Genomic DNA, 18,610 nt, shown 5'->3' with positions numbered 1-18,610 from the left:
GCTTTGCTGGGCCTCAGAGGTGGCGTTTCCTGGGTGCGTGAGCAACAGTGAACGTCCCGGCGAGGGGGCCCTTGTGCGCAGACCACGGAGCAGGCGAGCGTGTGGGCAGGGGGGCAGCCGCCGAGGGTGAAGCATTGTTCACTTTGTCCTCGTTCTTTGTTCTAAAACAAACATCACGTTTTGCTTCACTGGGGTCCAGCACAGGCGTGGAGAAAATCGCACAGCTGGTGAGCACGCAGTTTGGTGAGCCATCTCGGGATAAAGGGGTGCGTTAACGTGCCAGATGGAGGGCTCGCAGCCCCGCCCATTCCTCATGCCCCAATCTGCACTGCCTTTGTGTTTGCGGAACATGAGGACCTGTGTGCCCAGAACTGGAATTAGTGAAGGGTCGTAAGGGACGGAGTGACATGTCCTCCCTGGCTGCTGGGGTCTGAGATGACCCAGAGGTGCTGCTCAAGGCTGCAGGGGAGAGCTGGGGACTGTAGGCGTGATTGAGAGACCCAAGTGCAAGAGCCAGCACATGGGGCCCATGCAGCAGGGTCAGTGTGGAGCCTTGGGCGGGGGACCTGTGGGACATCCAGGGCTGTCCGCGGCTGGGGGCAGGCGTGAGCTGGGTTGTGGAGCCAGCCGCCATCAGGGTGCTCTGGGAGTGGGTGACCAAAATCCCGACCCATTCACGGTCTCCCTGAAGAGGTCTGCAGGTCAGGCAGCTCCAGCCCTGTTCATCCCTTGGACTTGGTGTCCCTGGGGCCCTGGCCTTCTGTTCTCCTGGCACCGTCCACGTTTGCTGGCTTTGTCCCTGAGTAGCCCCTCTTGGTCGTCAGACCTGATGTGTCTAAAGCCCCTTCCCAACCCTCCTCGGCCGTGCCTGTGGCCCAGCCCAGGCGACCCCTTGCAGGAGGACAGGACCACCGCTCGCAGGCTCACCTCCTGCCGCCCCTGTGTGGGGTGGGGAGGGGCCTGGGCCTTGGAAGGGAGAGGACTTGGAGAGAAGGGAGAACCGAAGCAGGAGGGGGAGTCAGGGTTAGAGGGCAGGGGGTCACAACCTTGCTGTACTGCTGGCGGAATCAGATCCGAGTGGACGGGGTGAGTCCAGGGAAGTGTGGGCAGGAGCGTGTGCCAGGGCCTCAGGTTCCTTGCGGGCAGCCTGACCTCCCCCGGCCTGTCTCCGTATATCCTGGAACAGGGACTTTCTCGGCCGCGGACACGGGATCTTGGCAACGGCTGACCCTGGGTTTTCCTTTGAAAACGTAACAGTCATGGGTGAGTCGGTCCCACAGATTCAAGGTTACTGTGGGCGCTGAGATGTCTGTGCCCATGTTGAAGAAGCAGAGGTGGTTATTAGACCTTTGCAGCCTTCCTGTCTGGAGAAAGAAAATAAGTCCCTTACATTTTTGTGTTTTGTTTTTTGGGTTTTTTTGGCTGTGTTGGGTCCTTGTTGCTGTGCGCGGGGTTTCTCTAGTTGCAGCGAGCAGGGGCTACTCTAAGTTGTGGTGCGTAGGCTTCTCATTGCAGTGGCTTCTCTTGTTGCGGAGCATGGGCTCTGGGCGTGCAGGCTCAGCAGTTGTGGCTCGCGGGCTCTAGAGCGCAGGCTCAGTAGTTGTGGCTCATGGGCTCTAGAGCGCAGGCTCAGTAGTTGTGGCTTGTGGGCTCTAGAGTGCAGGCTCAGTAGTTGTGGCTCATGGGCTCTAGAGCGCAGGCTCAGTAGTTGTGGTGCACGGGCTTAGCTGCTCCGCAGCATGTGGGATCTTCCCAGACCAGGGCTCAAACCCATGTCCCCTGCATTAGCAGGCGGATTCTTAACCACTGCGCCACCAGGGATGCCTCCAGTCCCTTACGTTTGAAAAATGTAAAAGATCAGGAGGGAGATGAGTAGCCCTCAGCGGAGGCCAAGATGGGACAATCAGAGGTCAGCACAGGACAGGACGAGGCCCCGTCAGCCACGTGGAGACATGGGTGTGCCCGTCATGTAGCGGGGGAGGGGTTCCCACGGGGAGTCACCCCGCACACATCAGTCTCAGGTGCGGCTGCCAAGTTCAGTGGTGCCGGGGAAGAAGGGGGCGGAGAGAAGGGGGTTTACTTGGGGGGTGGGTACTCGGTCTTGAGTGTTGGTGGGAGGAGGGTGACAGCGCCAGCCCCTGGGAGGGGGATTCCCAGGTGGGAGGGGCCTCTGCTGGACAGGACGCAGCACCCCCCTGGCTGGTGACACATTCCTTCCGCACTTTTAGGAGAGGAAGGCTTGTAACTCCACCAGAGCTGGGACTGGGTTCTCAACTTCCCAGCTTTGTAGAAAAGGTAGAGGAGAGGGAACCTTAACTGTGAGTCTGTGAAACTTCCCAGATCTCAGGACACAAAGGGGTCTTCAGAGGGCCTGGCCCGCCCCTTTGCTTCCAGGTCCTGTAAGATGCATTGTGGGGTGGCTCTTTTGATGACCCTCTGGGCCCCTGGGGTAGGGGGACTCTTGTCTTGGGGACGGGGAACCAGACCCCACGCCACCTGCCTCCCAGCTCACAGAGCAGCAGCGTTTCTAGGACCAGCTTCTGTGGAGCGTCACAGGTAGCTCAGGCCCAGGGAGGCGAGAGCAGCTAGTCGGATCAGTTGGGGTGTGAAAAATCAGTTCGGGTAGGGGCAGTCTAACTGCACGTTAAACAGGTAGGACCAGTTTCCCTTCACAAAGAAACGTCTTCACGTTCTCTTGAAGCGTGCTTGTGCTTCCTGTTCCTTCTTTTTACATTTTTATTTATTTACAAGTGATAGAGACACATTCTGTCAGTTTTCACAAATCCAGGACCCCCACGTGACCTTGGGCCCCACCCATCGGCCTTGGGGCCAGGGAGTCCCTGCCCAGCCCAGATCGTCCTGCCAGCTTGCCCGTGAGAAATCCCACAAGAAATCCCCAGCTTTGAAGTTGGGGGCTCATTCCTGTTTCTACAGACGTTTCTACAGACGTGCACGCAGGACAAAGCAGTTCCCCGTCCACGGGCACGGGCCCAGACCCAGTCTCCCGGCAGCCAGGGAAGGAAGGGGTTCCCTGGGCCACTGTTCACGGTTGATCATTACTCTGTTTAGTTTAAAGCCATTTAAAAAACTGGGTAGTTTTTTTCATTTTACAGGGAACGAGGACTTGTCAAAGTATCTCTCGAGTAGTTCCTGAGAGGCGTGGTACGTGTGCTTGGACTGACCCCCAGTTCTTTCCCCGCAGCACTGGCCCGTGTTCACGGAGGTGAAGGACCTGCTGACCTTGGTGCCGCCCCTGGTGGGCCTGAAGGGCAACCTGGAGATGACACTGGCCTCACGCCTCTCCACCGCAGTGAGTGGACGTCTGCACATCTGACCTCCATGTCTCCCCGTGGAGCTTGTGGGTGGGTGGGCTGGACTCTGAAAATCTGATGTCGTTGGGAGTTTTCCTGTCATGTGGCTCGACCTGGTCACTCCTCCCAGCCATCACCCTGCCTTTCGGCCGGAGGCTGGGCTGCGGGTGAGGCCCAGATGTCAGGGGCACTGTGTCCTTGTGTCCCCTGTTCATGCTGGAGCCTGAGGCTGGTTCCACACATGACCCAGAAGCAGTGGCGAATGTCCTAGAATCCTCGTCACCAGGGTGTCCTCCTCTGGGCACTCTGTCACAGTTCCCAGCTTTGCTACTCTCCTCACCTTCCCAGGGCATGGAAATCCCTTTCCTTCTGTTATGGGGATGGTCTCCTTTCTCTGTGAAAACGTCCTGATGCGCTGTGTTCTAGACACCGAGAGGTGGGCGATGCAGCTGGGGTGCTGGGGGGGTCCCTGGAGCCCGAGGCTGGAGAGAGAGGTGAGGGGTGGCCAGCTGAACAGCAGCCCACAAAGATGCCCACGTCCTGACCCGTGGAGACTGAGCGCTCCCCTACCTGGAGGTGTTTGCACATGATTAAGTTAAGGCCCTTGTGGTAGGAGATAATCCTAGATTGTCCAGGGGGCCCGGTGTTGTCACAAGGGTCCTTACCAAGGGGAGCCGGGGTTGGGGGGAAACGTCAGACACAAGAAGGAAGCAGAGTTGGGGTAGCAGGTGCTCGCCACCACCTGCAAAGATGAAGGAAGGGCCGTGAGCCAGGTGTAGCTCTACCTGCTGGAAATGGAAAGAAACAGCTGCCCCCCTGCATAGACCCTCTGTAGACCCCTGGCCTCCAGAACTGAAAGAGAAGACGTTTGCATCATTTTCAACCACTGAGTTTGTGGTAATTTGTCACAGCAGAGGCCGGACCGTGCAGTCTTGTAGGCCATTGAAATGTCTTAAGTGGCAGGTGACAGACATGGTGCCCATGTGTGTGCACATACACCTGTGCACACACGTAAGTGTGATTAAATGTGTTGGTGAGAGGGAAGAAATGTTGATGGTAATCCCTGCCATGGTGGCATTTCAGGTTACATTTTTTTTTAATATAAATTAATTTTATTTATTTATTTAGGCTGCGTTGGGTCTTCATTGTGGTGCACGGGCTTCTCATTGCCGTGGCTTCTCTTGTTGCGGAGCACGGGCTCTAGGCTCGTGGGCTTCAGTAGTTGTGGCACGCGGGCTCAGTAGTTGTGGCTCGCAGGCTCTAGAGCACAGGCTCAGTAGTTGTGGCACACAGGCTTAGCTGCTCTGCAGCATGTGGGATCTTCCCAAACCAGGGCTTGAACTCGTGTCCCCTGCATTGTCAGGCGGCTTCTTAAGCACTGTGCTTTGAGTTACATTTTTATTCCATGGTGCTTAACTGCATATTAAACACTTCTGTGCTGTGATTGTTTCTTACTGTTATAATGTTTTTTAAATGCATAAAATGTGGGGGGGGGAGAAAAGAATGATTAGAACAGTTCATCATCACAGCCTGTTTGAGGAGAACAGCCCCATTATCAGTGCAATAGAACCTTTATAAAAGCATTCAGGGGCTTCCCTGGTGGCGCAGTGGTTAAGAGTCCGCCTGCCAATGCAGGGGACATGGGTTCGAGCCCTGGTCCAGGAAGATCCCACATGCCGCAGAGCAACTAAGCTCGTGCGCCACAACTACTGAGCCTGCGCTCTAGAGCCCGCAAGCCACAACTGCTGAAGTCCACGCGCCTAGAGCCCATGCTCCACAGCAAAGAGAAGCCACTGCAATGAGAAGCCCACGCACCGCAACGAAGAGAAGCCCCTGCTCGTCGCAACTGGAGAAAACCTGCGCAGCAATGAAGACCCAACTCAGCCAAAAATAAATAAATTAAATAAATAAATTTATAAAAAACAAAAAAAAGAACCTTTCAACACCCAACATTGTGTTAATGTGTAAATCAATACAACAAAAACTCACAAATTTTAAGTGTACGGGTCAGTGACTTTTGACAAATATACACACTGACATAAACTACTGTCCCAATCAAGATACAGAGCCTGCCACCCACAGTCCATCCCAGAAACCCCTGATCCACTTCCAATCTCTGTAGATTAGTTCTGCCTTCAAGACCCACTCATGATGTAAAAAATATTCTTAGTGCAACTTGAAATAGAAGAATATTTTATTGATACTGTTCTGGTTGTTTTAGCTAGCGTAATATGCCAAGAAAAGGAAATAAGACCCTTAAATAAAAAAGAGGGAGAAAAACTTATTATTTGCTATTGATATGCTTATCTTCTTGGAAAACTAAGCAAATCAACTAGAAAAGTTTTAAAACTAATAATCTCAGTAAAGTGATCTGGTTTCAAAATATCTAGATGAAATTTAAAATAGACATTAACGTGTGTAACTGGGTACTTCTGCACACACCAAAATTGGTCATTAAAAATACAACTGAATTGTAAAATTGAATTGAAAAAATTGCAGATATCTTTCAAACAATGAACAAATATCTTTTAGTTGTACATACATATACATTCTTTTTTTATTTGTATATTCTTTTCCATTATGGTTTATCATAGGATATTGAATATAGTTCCCTGTGCTGTACAGTAGAACCTTGTTCTTTATCCATCCTATATATAAAAACTTACATCCGCTAACCCCAACCTCCCACTCCACCCCTCCCCCAACCCCTTCCCCCTTGGCAACCAGCAGTCTGTTCCCTGTGAATCTTTCTATTTCATAGATTCATGTGTCATATTTTAGATTCCACGTATAAGTGATATCATATGGTATTTGTCTTTCTGACTGACTTCACTGGATCTCTAGTTGCATCATGTTGCTGAAAATGGCATTATTTCATTCTTTGTTATGACTGAGTAATATTCCACTATATATGTGTACCACATCTTCTTTATCTATTCCTCTATCAGTGGAAATTTAGGTTGCTTCCATGCCTTGGCTATTGTAAATAGTGCAGCAATGAACATTGGGGTGCATGTATCTTTTTGAATTATAGTTTTGTCCGATATATGCCCAGGAGTGGGATTGCTGGATCATATGGTAGCTCTATTTTTAGTTTTCTGAGGAACTTCCATACTGTTCTTCACAGTGGCTACACTGTGTAAATGATTTACATTCCCACCAACAGTGCAAGAGGGTTCCCTTTTCTCCACACCCTCTCCAGCATTTACTGTTTGCGGATTTTTTGATGATGGCCATTCTGACTGGTGTGAGGTGGTACCTCATTGTAGTTTTGATTTGCATTTCTCAAATGATTAGCCATGTTGAGCATCTTTTCATGTGCCTATTGGCCATCTGTATGTCTTCTTTGGAGAAATGTCTATTTAGGTCTTCTGCCCATTTTTTGATTGGGTTGTTTGTTTTTTGTTGTTGTTGAGTTGTATGAGCTGTTTGTATATTTTGGAAATTAAGCCCTTGTTGGTTGCATCATTTGCAAATATTTTCTCCCATTCTGTAGGTTGTCTTTTCGTTTTGTTTATGGTTTCCTTTGCTGTGCAAAAGCTTGTAAGTTTGATTAGGTACCATTTCAAACTGTGAACCAATTTTAAAACTTTTTCATCCTGAAGCCTCAAAAAGAAATGTGTGGGACCCATTCAAATAAAATGACAAAACTCCATAAAGGGAAATAGAAATTTGGAGGGAGAGACGGAGTTTCTGATGGGAAAAATCAATGTTGTAAAGTTACCAGTTCTCCCTGTTTTTGTTTATAAAATTAATGCAGTTAATGCCAGAGAGATTTGGGGGAACATTTGACAGTATTATTTTTATTATTATTATTTCTTTGTGTGTGTGTGTGTGTGTGTGTGTGTGTGTGTGTGTGTGTGTGTGTGTGGTACGCAGGCCTCTTACTGTTGTGGCCTCTCCCGTTGCGGAGCACAGGCTCCGGACGCGCAGGCTCAGCGGCCATGGCTCACGGGCCTAGCCACTCCGCGGCATGTGGGATCTTCCCGGACTGGGGCACGAACCCGTGTCCCCTGCATCGGCAGGCGGACTCTCAACCACTGCGCCACCAGGGAAGCCCTTGACAGTATTATTTTAAAGTTTATCTGGAGGAATGAGTCAGAATAACCATGAAAATATTGGTAGGAAAAAGAGAAAGAAGACTAATGGTGAAATTTGATTTCCAGATTTTACAACATAATATAAAGTTATAGTAAGAAAAATATTTTGCAGCCAGTCTCAATTGATATATCAGAGAACAAAACAGAACATCCAGAAATAAACTCAGACTTTACAAATACAATCTACTGTATAATAATATGACATTTTAAATCAGTGAAAAGAGGGCAAATTATTAATAAATGGTTCTGAGATAATTGGCTAATTCTTTAGAAGTAATTTTTATTTTATGTCATACCTAAATGTATATTTTGAATACATGGAGTAATTTAAAGTAAAGCATGATACCAGAAAAACACATCAGTATTTTTAGAGTTGGTGACAAGAAATGCTTTTTAAGTAGCAGAACAAGTGCAGAACTCATAAAGGAAAGACGATGCCTTGTCTCAGTTAAACTGCGAGCTACATAATAATTTTAGTTCCCTGGGGCTGTCATAACAAAGCACCACAGACCGAGTGGCTTAAACAACAGCAATGTATGGTCTCCAAGCTCTGGTTAAAAGTCAGAGATGGAGGCTGGGATGGGCTGGCTCCCCCTGAGGCTATAGGAGGCTCTGCTCCAGGCCTTTCCCCAGCTCTGGGTCTGCTGTGATCTCCACTGTTCCCTGGCCTGTAGATGCACTGCCCCAACCTCTGTCTTTGTATTCACGTGGCTCTGCCTGTGTGCACATATCTCCAAATGTCCCCTTTCTATAAGGACAGCAGCCACGTTGGATTAGGTGCCCACCCTACCCCAGTGTGACCTCGTATAAACTAAGTTCATCTCCAACCACCCTATTTCCAAATCAAGTCAGTTACGAGGTTCTGGGGGTTCAGGCTTCAAGTTCTGTTGGGGGGACACAATTCTACCCGTACAGTTTCCTTGCACAAATTAAAAGGGGAATAACCCGCAAGGGGAAGAGTTATACAAAATTAACAGAGCATCTGTATCCTCAAGTATCTAGGCAGCTCTTTTACATCAGCATGAAGACAGACCCTTCAATAGCAACGTGAACAAAGGGTATGAATCAGAATTTCATGTTCAGGGTCAGTCTCCATGCTCCCAATGCATGGGGCCCGGGTTTGATCTCTGGTTGGAGAACTCGATGCCATGTGCATGCCACAGCTAATAAGTCTGCAGTGCCGCAACTGAGAGTCCACATGCTGCAAAAAAAAAAAAAAAAAAAAAATCCCGCATGCCACAACTAAGACCTGGCACAGCCAAAATAAGTAATAAAAGAAATAAAAATTTAAAAAATATATTTTAAAAACTGCCAGAAAATTTTATGAAATCTCACCAGCAGTTTTTGAGATATTCAGTTTTTCTGCATCCTCACCAGTATTTGGTATCGTCTAGTTTTTATTTTAGCTGTTTTAATAATTATGTAGTGATATCTCAATCTTGGTCTTAATTTGCATTTCCCTAATGACTAATAACGGTCGTCTTTTCTCATGTGCTTCTTTGCCATCACATAGCTCTTTGAGTGAAGCATCTTTTCATATCAAATTACATTACTGTTTTTACTCTTGAGTTTTGAGAGCTCTTTATAAATTCTATGTATGAGTCTTTTGTCATATACGTGGTTTGCAAAAATTTTCTCCCATTCTCTGGCTTGACTTTTCACCCCCCTGAAAGGGTCTTTTAAAATATTTTAATTTTAGTAAAATACACATAAATTTTACCATCTTAACTGTTGTTAAGTGTGCATTTCTCCACGTCCTCCTCAGCACTTGTTATTTCCTGGGTTTTTGTTTTGTTTTGGGGGGGCGTTGTTTGTTTTTTAAGTAGTAGCCATCCTAATGGCTGTGATATTGATTTGTATTTCCCTAATAATTTGTAATGTTGAACATCTTTTCATGTGCTCTTTGCCATTTTTAATTTTCTTGGAGAAATGTCTATTCAAGTCCTATATACATTTTTTAATGGGGTTTATTTATTGGTTGTTGAGCTGTAGGAGTTCTTTATGTATTCTGGAACTTAACCCTTATCAGATATATGATTTGCCAATAGTTTCTCCCTTTCTGTTGGTTTTCTTTTCACTCTGTTGATTGTGTCCTTTGATGCACAAAAGTTTTAAATTTTGATGTAGTCCAGTTTATCTATTTTTATTTTCTTACATGTGCTTTTTGAGTCATATCCAAGAAATCATAACCAAATACAATGTCATAAGATTTTCCCCTATGTTTTCTTCTGAGAAGTTTATAGATTTCACTCTAATGTTTAATCTTTGATCCATTTTGAGTTAATTTTTGTATATGGTATTAGGTAAAGGTTCAACTTCATCCTTTTTGTACGTGGCTGTCCAGATTTCCCAGCACCATTTGTTGAAAAGACTGTCCTCTCCCCATTGAACTGTCTTGGCATGCTTGTCAAAAATTATTTGATTATATATGCCAGGGTTTATTTCTGGGGTCTCTGTTCTAGTCTGTTGGTCTATGTGCCTTTATGGCAGTACCACACTGTTTCAAAGCCTGTAGCTTTGAAATAGGTTTTAAAATCAGGAAGTATGAGGCCTCCAAATTTGTTCTTTTTTAAAAATTTTTATTGAAATATAGTTGATTTACAATATTGTGTTAGTTTGAGGTGTACAGTAAAGTGATTCAGTTATATATATATATATATATATATATAATTTATTTATTTATTTTTACACTCTCTACCATTATAGGTTATTACAAGATATTGAGTTTAGTTCCCTGTGCTATACAGTAGGTCCTTGTTGGTTATCTATATAGTAGTATGTATATTTTAAGCACAAACTCCTAATTTATCCCTCTCTCCCCCTCCCCTTTGGTAACCATAAGTTTTCTATGTTTTTGAGTCAGTTTCTGTTTTGTAAATTAGTTCATGTATCATTTTTTTTAGTTAGATTCCACATATGAGTGATACCATGTGATATTTGTCTTTGTTTGTCTTACTTAGTATGATCATCTCTGGCTCCATCCATGTTGCTGCAAATGGCTTATTTCATTCTTTTTTTATGGTTGAGTAGTATTTCACTGTATATATGTACCACATCTTCTTTATCCATTCCTCTGTCGATGGACATTTAGGTTGCTTCTGTGTCTTGGCTATTGTAAATAGTGCTGCCATGAACATTGGGGTCCATGTATCTTTTCTAGTTATGGCTTTCTCCAGATACATGCCCAGGAGTGGGATTACTGGATCATATGGTAGCTCTATTTTTAGTTTTTAAAGGAACCTCCATTCTGTTCTTCATAGTGGTTGTACCAATTTACCTTCCCACCAACAGTGTAGAAGCATTCCCTTTTCTCCACACCCTCTCCAGCATTTATTATTTGTAGACTTTTTAATGGTGGCCATTCTGACTGGTGTGAGGTGATACCTCATTGTAGTTTTGATTTGCACTTCTCTAATAATTAGTGATGTTGAGCATCTTTTCATGTGTTTGTTTGCCATCTGCATGTCTTCTTTTGAAAAAATGTCTTTTTAGATCTTCTGCCCATTTTTTGATTGGGTTGTTCATTTCTTTGATATTGAGCTGTATAAGCTGTTTGTATATTTTATTTATTTTTGTGGTACGTGGGCCTCTCACTGTTGTGGCCTCTCCCGTTGTGGAGCACAGGCTCCGGATGCACAGGCTCAGCGGCCATGGCTCAGGGGCCCAGCCTCTCTGCGGCATGAACCCGTGTCCCCTGCATCGGCAGGCGGACTCTCAACCACTGCGCCACCAGAGAAGCCCTGTTTGTATATTTTAGAGATTAATCTCTTCTCAGTTGCATCATTTGCAAATATTTTCTCCCAGTCTGTAGATGGGCTTTTTGTGTTGTTTATGGTTTCCTTTGCTGTGCAAAAGCTTTTAAGTTTAATTAGGTCCCATTTGTTTATTTTTGTTTTTATTTCCATTACTCTAGGAGATGGATCCAAAAAGATAGTGCTGTGATTTATGTCAAAAAGTGTTCTGCCTATACCTTCCTCTAGGAGTTTTATAGTATCCGGTCTTACATTTAATCCATTTTGAGTTTATTTTTGTGTTTGGTGTTAGCGAATGTTCTAATTTTATTTTGTAGCTGTTCAGTTTCCCAGCACAACATATTGAAGAGACTGTCTTTTCTCCACTGCATAGTCTTGCCTCCTTTGTCATAGATTAATTGACCATAGGTGCGTGGGTTTATTTCTGGGCTTTCTATCCTGTTCCATTGATCTATATTTCTGTTTTTGTGCCAGAATCACACTGTTTTGATTACTGTAGCTTTGTAGTATAGTCTCAAGTCAGGGAGCCTGATTCCTCCAGCTCCGTTTTTCTTTCTCAAGATTGCTTTGACTCTTTGGGGTCTTTTGTGTTTCCATAGAAATTAAAATTTTTTTTGTTCTAGTTCTGTGAAAAATGCAGTTGGTAATTTGATAGGAATTCCATTGAATCTGTACATTGCCTAGGATACTGTAGTCATTTTGACAGTATTGATTCTTCCAATCCAAGAACATGGTGTATCATTCCGTTTGTGTTGTTTTCGATTTCTTACATCAGTGTCTTACACCTTTTGGAGTACAAGTCTTTGCCTCCTTAGGTAGCTTTATTCCTAGGTATTCTATTGTTTTTGAAGCAGTGGTAAATGGGATAGTTTCCTTAATTTCTCTTTCTGACCTTTCATTGTTAGTGTATAGAAATGCAACAGATTTTTGTGTATCAATTTCATGTACTGCAATTTTACCAAATTCACTGATGAGCTGTAATAGTTTTCTGGTAGCACCTTTAGGATTATCTGTGTATAGTATCATGTCATGTGTAAACAGCGACAGTTTTACTTTTTCTTTTCCAATTTGGATCCCTTTTATTTCTTCTTCTTCTCTGATTGCCATGGCTAGGACTTCCAAAACTATGTTGAATAAAAGTGGTGAGAGTGGACATCCTTGTCTTGTTCCTGATCTTAGAGGAAATGCTTTCTGCTTTTCACTGTTGAGTATGATGTTACCTGTGGGTTTGTCATATGTGGAATTTATTTATTTATTTTTTTGTGGACTTTATTATATTGAGGTAGGTTCCCTCTGTGCCCACTTTCTGGAGAGTTTTTATCATAAATGGGTGTTGAATTTTGTCAAAAGCTTTTCTGCATCTATTGAGATGATCATATGGTTTTCTTCAGTATGTTGATGTGGTGTAGCACATGATTGATTTGCAGAATTGAAAAATCCTTGCATCCCTGGGATATATCCCACTTGATCATGGTGTATGATCCTTTTCATGTATTGTTGAATTCAGATTGCTAGTATTTTGTTGAGGATTTTTGCGTCTGTGTTCATCAATGATATTGGCTGGTAATTTTCTTTTTTTGTGGTATCTTTGTCTGGTTTTGGTATCAGGGTAATAGTGGCCTCATAGCACGTGGGCTCTTTGTTGCGGTGCACAGGCTTCTCTTTAGTTGTAGCACGCAGGCTTGGGAGTGCACGGGCCCAGTAGTTGTGGCGCACAGGTTTAGTTGCCCTGCAGCATGTGGGATGTTAGTTCCCTGACAAGAGATCGAACTGGCGTTCCCTGCATTGCAGGACCAATTCTTAACCACTGGACCACCAGGGAAGTCCCTTTGTTGGGAGTTTTTAAATCACAGATTCAACTTCAGTATATGTGATTGGTCTGTTCACATTTTCTATTTCTTCCTGGTTCAGCTTTGGGAGATTGTACCTTTTTAAGAATTTGTCCATTTCTTCCAGGTTGTTCATTTTATTGGCATATGGTTGCTTGTAGTAGTCTCTTATGATCCTTTGTATTTCTGTGGTGTCTGTTGTAACTTCTCCTTTTTCATTTCTAATTTTATTGATTTGGGCCCTCTCCCTTTTTTTATTGATGAGGCTGGCTAATGGCTTATCAATTTTGTTTATCTTTTCAAAGAACCAGCTTTTAGTTTCTTTCATCTTTGGTATTGCTTTATTCGTTTGTAGTCCATTTATTTCTGCTCTGATCTTTATGATTTCTTTCCTTCTACTAACTTTGGGTTTTGTTCGTTCTTCTTTCTCTAGTTGCTTTAGGTGTAAAGTTAGGTATTTTGTTTGATATTTTTCATTTGTCTCTAGGTATTTTTTTGTTTCCTCTTTGATTTCTTCAGTGATCCATTGGTTGTTTAGTAGCACATTGTTTAGCCTCCACGTGTTTGTTTTTTACAGTTTTTTCCTTGTTGTTTATTTCTAATCTCATAGCATTGTGGTTGGAAAAGATGCTTGATATGATTTCAGTTTTCTTAAATTTACCAAGGCTTGCTTTGTGGCCCAGCACGTACTAGATCCTGAAGACTCTTCTGCATGCACATGAGAAGAATGTGTATTCTGCTGCTTTTGGATGGAATGCTCTATAAATATCAATTAAGTCCATATGGTCTAATGGGCGATTTAAGGCCTGTGTTTCCTTTTTGATTTTCTTTCTGAATGATCTATCCATTGATGAAAGTGGGGTGTTGGGACTTCCCTAGTGGCCCAGTGGTTAAGACTCCACACTCCCAATACAGGGGGCCCAGATTCAATCCCTGGTCCAGGAACCAGATCCCTCATGCATGTCGCAACTAAGTGTTCGCATGCTGCAACTAAGTAGCCTGTGAGCCACAACTAAGGAGCCCGCCTGCCACAACTAAGGAGCCGGCGAACCTCAACTAAGGATCCCGCTGGCTGCAACTAAGACCTGGCACAACTTAATTAATTAATTAATTAATTTTTAAAAAGCAATAGGTACTAAAAAAAAGAAAGCATGCTATATAAAAAAAAAGAAAGTGGGGTGTTAAAGCCCCCACTATTATTGTGTGACTGTCGATTTCTCCCTTTATGGCTCTTAGTGTTTGCCTTGCATATTGAGGTGCTCCTCTGTTGGGTGCGTATCTATTTACAATTGTTATGTGTTCTCCTTGGATTGATCCCTTGATCATTATGTAGTGTCCTTCTTTGTCTCTTATAATAGTCTTTATTTTAAAGTCTATTTTGTCTGATATGAGTATTGCTATTCCAGCTTTCTTTTGATTTTCATTTGCATAGAATATGTTATTCCATCACCTCACTTTCAGCCTGTATGTGTCCCTAGGTCTGAAGTGGGTCTCTTGTAAACAGCATATATATGGGTGTTGTTTTTGTATCCATTCAGCCATTCTGTGGCTTTTGGTTGGAGCATTTAATCCATTTAAGGTGATTATCAATATGTATGTTCCTATTGCCATTTTCTTAATCCTTTTGGTTTGTTCTTGTAGGTCTTCTTTCTTCCTTTCCTCTCTTTTTCTCTTCTCTTGTGGTTTGATGACCATCTTTAGTGTTCTGTGTGGGTTGTGTTTCCTTCTTTGTGTTTGTACCTATTATAGATTTTGGGTTTGCTGTTCCCATGAGGTTTTGTTATAGCAGTCTATATATGTACGTGGTTATTTTAAGCTGCTGGTAGCTTTCCTGCCTAGAGAAGTTATTTTAGCATTTGTTGGAAAGTTGGCCTGGGGGTGCTGAATTCTCTTAGCTTTTGCTTGTCCGTAAAGCTTTTGATTTCTCTGTCAAATCTGAACGAGAGCCTTGCTGGATAGAGTATTCTTGGTTGTAGGTTCTTCCCTTTCATCACTTTATATATATATTATGTCACCCCCTTCTCGCCTGCAGAGTTTCTTCTGAGAAATCAGCTGATAACCTTATGGGCGTTCCCTTGTATGTTATTTGTTGTTTTTCACTTGTTGCTTTTAAAGTTTTTTTCTTTGTCTTTAATTTTTGTCAAGTTTGATTACTGTGTGTCTTGGCGGCGTGTTCCTCCTCCTTGGGTTTATCCTTCTTGGGACTCTGCGCTTCCTGGACTTGGGTGACTGTTTCCTTTTCCATGTTATGGAAGTTTTCAGTTATTATCTCTTCAAACCTTTTCTCAGGTCCTTTCTCTCTTCTGCTTCTGGGGCCCCTATAATGCAAATGATGGTGCATTTAATGTTGTCCCAGAGGTCTCTTAGACTCTCTTCGTTTCTTTTCATTCTTTATTCTGCTCCTCGGCAGTTATTTCCACTGTTCTGTCTTCCAGTTCACTTATCTGTTCTTCTGCCTCAGTTATTCTGCTATTGATTCCTTCTGGTGTATTTTTCATTTCAGTTATTGTATTGTTCATCTCTGTTTGTTTGTTCTTTAGTTCTTCTGGGTTTTTGTTAAACATTTCTAGCATCTTCTCGGTCCTTGCCTCCATTCTTTTTCTGAGATCCTGGATCATCTTCACTATCATTATTCTGAATTCTTTTTCCAGAAGGTTGCCTATCTCCACTTAGTTGACTTTCTGGGGTTTTGTCTTGTTCCTTCATCTGGAACATATTCCTCTGCCGTTTCATTTTGTCTAACTTTCTGTGAATGTGGTTTCTGTTCTGCAGGCTGCAGGATTAGAGTTCTTTCTGCTTCTGCTGTCTGCTCTCTGGTAGATGAGGCTATCAGAGAGGCTTTTGCAAGTTTCCTGATGGGAAGGACTGGTGGTGGGTGGAGCTGGGTCTTGTCCCTCTGGTAGGCAGGGCCATGCTCAGTAAAACTTTGATCTGCTGATGGGTGGGGCTATTTTCCCTCCCTGTTAGTTGTTTGGCCTGAGGTGACCCAGCACTGGAGCCTACAGGCTATATGGTGGGGCTAGTGGTGGCCTCCAGGAGGGCTCAGGTCAGTGAGTACTTCCCAGAACTGCTGTTGCCAGTGTCTTTGTCCCTGCAGTGAGCTTCAGCTGCCCTCCCCATCACCTCTGCAGGAGACCCTCCAGTACTAGCAGGTAGGTCTGGTCCAGTCTCTTATGGGCTTTTTACCCCTGGGTCCTGGTGCGCACAGGACTTTGTGTGTGCCCTCCAAGAATGGAGTTTCTGTTTCATCCTGTCCTGTGGAAGTCCTGCATTCAAGCCCTGCTGGCCTTCAAAGCCAGATTCTTTGGGGACGACTCCTCCTGTTACCGGATCCCCAGGCTGGGAAGCCTGATGTGGGGCTCAGAACTCTCACTCCCCATGGGAGAACTTCTGTGATATAATTATTCTCCAGTTTGTGAGTCACCCACCCAGCAGGTATGGGATTTGATTTTATCATGATTGTACCCCTCCTACCGTCTTGTCTCGTTGTGGCTTCTTCTTTGTCTTTGGATGTAGGGTATCTATTTTTTGGTTTTTTTCGGTTCCAGCATTTTTTTGTCACTGGTTGTTCAACAATTAGTTGTGATTTTGGTGTTTTCATAAGAATGGGGTGAGCTGACGTCCTTCTACTCCGCCATCTTGAACTAATCTCCCAAACAAACTCTGAATATGTCCTGCATAGGTGAGTTGGCACCTTTGGAACAAGGGGCCACTGACACCTATTATTCTAAGAGATCACCAGTCTGTCTTGGAGTCATTCTTATTTGTGTGTATATCTGTTGTAGATTTTTGGTTTGCGGTTACCATGAGATTTTACTATAGCAGTCTATATATATACATGATTGTTTTAAGTTGCTGATATGTTCGTTTCCAATGCATTTCTGATATCCTGCATTTATACTTTTCTCCTCTCATGATTTTGGTTTAGATATCTACTTGTGTGTGGATGATTTCCTACTTTCACTCTCTGTTTCCCTTTACCAGTGAGCTTTTCCATTCGTGATTTTCTTGTTTCTAGTTGTGGCCTTTTCTTTTCTGCTTAAAGAAGTTCCTTCAGCATTTGTTGTAAAGCTGGTTTGGTGGTGGTGAATTCTTTTAGCTTTTGCTTGTCTGTAAAGCTTTTATTTCTCCATTGAATCTGAATAAGACCCTTGCTGGATGGAGTATTCTTGGTTGTAGGTTTTTCCCTTTCATCACTTTAAAGATATCGTGCAACTCCTTTCTGGCCTGCGGAGTTTCTGCTGAAAATCTGCTGATAACCTTTTGGGGGTTCCTTTGTTATTTGTTGCTTTTCCCTTATTGCCTTTAATATTTTCTCTTTCTCTTTAATTTTCGTCAGTTTGATTACTATATGTCTTGGCATGTTCTTACTTGGGTTGATCCTGTATGGTACTCCGTGCTTCCTGGACTTGGGTGACTGTTTCCTTTCCCATGTTAGAGAAATTTTAAGCTATTATCTCTTCAAATATCTCCTCAGGCCCTTTCTCTCTCTCATCTTCTGCTGGAACCCCTATAACTCGAATGTTGGTGCATTTGACGTTGTCCCGGAGGCCTCTTAAACTGTCCCTGTTTCTTTTCATTCTTTTTTCTTTATTACGTTCTGAGACAGTGATTTCCACCACTCTATCTTCCAGCTCACTTAACCATTCTTCTGCCTCATTTATTCTGCTCTTGATTCCTTCTAGTGTATTTTTCATTTCATTTATTGTACTCTTCAACTCTGGTTCTTTATTTTTTCTAATTCTTTCTTAAAAACTTCTTGTAACTTCTCAGTCAGTGCCTCCATTCTTTCCCTGTGTTCTTGGATCATCTTTATGATCATTACTCAGAACTCTTTCTTGAGTAGATTGCCCATCTCCACTTCACTTAGTAGTTCTTCTGGGGTTTTATCTTGTTCCTTCGTCTGAAACATATTGCTTTGCCATGTCATTTTGTTTAAATTTCTATTTGTATTTTTATGTATGTAGTAGCTTAGTTACATTCCTCATCCTTGGAGAAGTGGCCTCTGTAGGGGATGTTCTCTGTGTCCCAGCAGTGCTCTCCCCTCTCGTCACCCAAGGGCCAGGGACAAGCTAGTCCCAGGGTAGGTTCTGACCTGTATTTTCAGACTCACTTCTGTGGGCTTCAGGATCGTAGTTTCCTTCCTTCTGGTGTCTGCCCCCTAGTTGGTAATCCTGGTCTAGAGGCTGGTACAGGCTTTCTGGTGGGCAGGGCCATGTCAAGGGGCATGTCTAGAGGTGGCTGTGGGTTCAGAAAGTGTTTAGGCAGCCTGTCTGCTGATGGGTGGGGCTGTGTTCTGCCTGTTGGTTGTTTGGCCTGAGGCGTCCCAGCATTGGGGCCTACAGGCTGTTGGGTGGGGCCAGGTCTTGGTGCTAACGTCCCAAGCAAGATATCAGCCTCCAGATGCATACTCCTGGATATGTTAACCACCAGCTTTTATGTCCCAGGAGAGAGCCACAGCTGCCCAAGAGACCCTCCAAGACCAGCAGGTAGGCCTAGCCCAGGCTCCTTTGGAGTCATTGCTTTTGTGCTGCGACCTGGTGCTCAAGGGACTTTGTGTGCACCCTCCAAGCATGGAGTCTTTGTTTCCCCAAGTCCTGTGGAGTTCTTGAGATTCA

General features: G+C 44.0%; 1 protein-coding gene across 10 annotated transcripts in view; it reads left to right on the top strand.

The window, feature by feature from the left end:
• The window catches only part of SLC41A3 (solute carrier family 41 member 3), a 71,904-nt gene that overhangs the window by 28,885 nt on the left and 24,409 nt on the right, over positions 1-18,610 (top strand). For all 10 annotated transcript variants that reach the window (XR_003796705.1, XR_003796703.1, XR_003796704.1 and 7 more), the window contains one exon: positions 3,203-3,310. Coding sequence is in view for 6 of the 10 variants with exons in the window: in XM_029242674.1 (XP_029098507.1) it covers positions 3,203-3,310 (108 nt within the window). In the remaining 4 variants the exon portion in view is untranslated. The remainder of the gene's footprint in view (positions 1-3,202; positions 3,311-18,610) is intronic.

Source organism: Monodon monoceros, unplaced genomic scaffold, assembly GCF_005190385.1.
Source record: "Monodon monoceros isolate NGI ecotype Baffin Bay Population unplaced genomic scaffold, NGI_Narwhal_1 Super_Scaffold_3, whole genome shotgun sequence".
In the NCBI taxonomy this organism is placed as follows: Eukaryota; Metazoa; Chordata; class Mammalia; order Artiodactyla; family Monodontidae; genus Monodon; species Monodon monoceros.
Note: the sequence above shows the minus strand (reverse complement) of the source record. Positions and strands in the feature narration are given on the sequence as shown.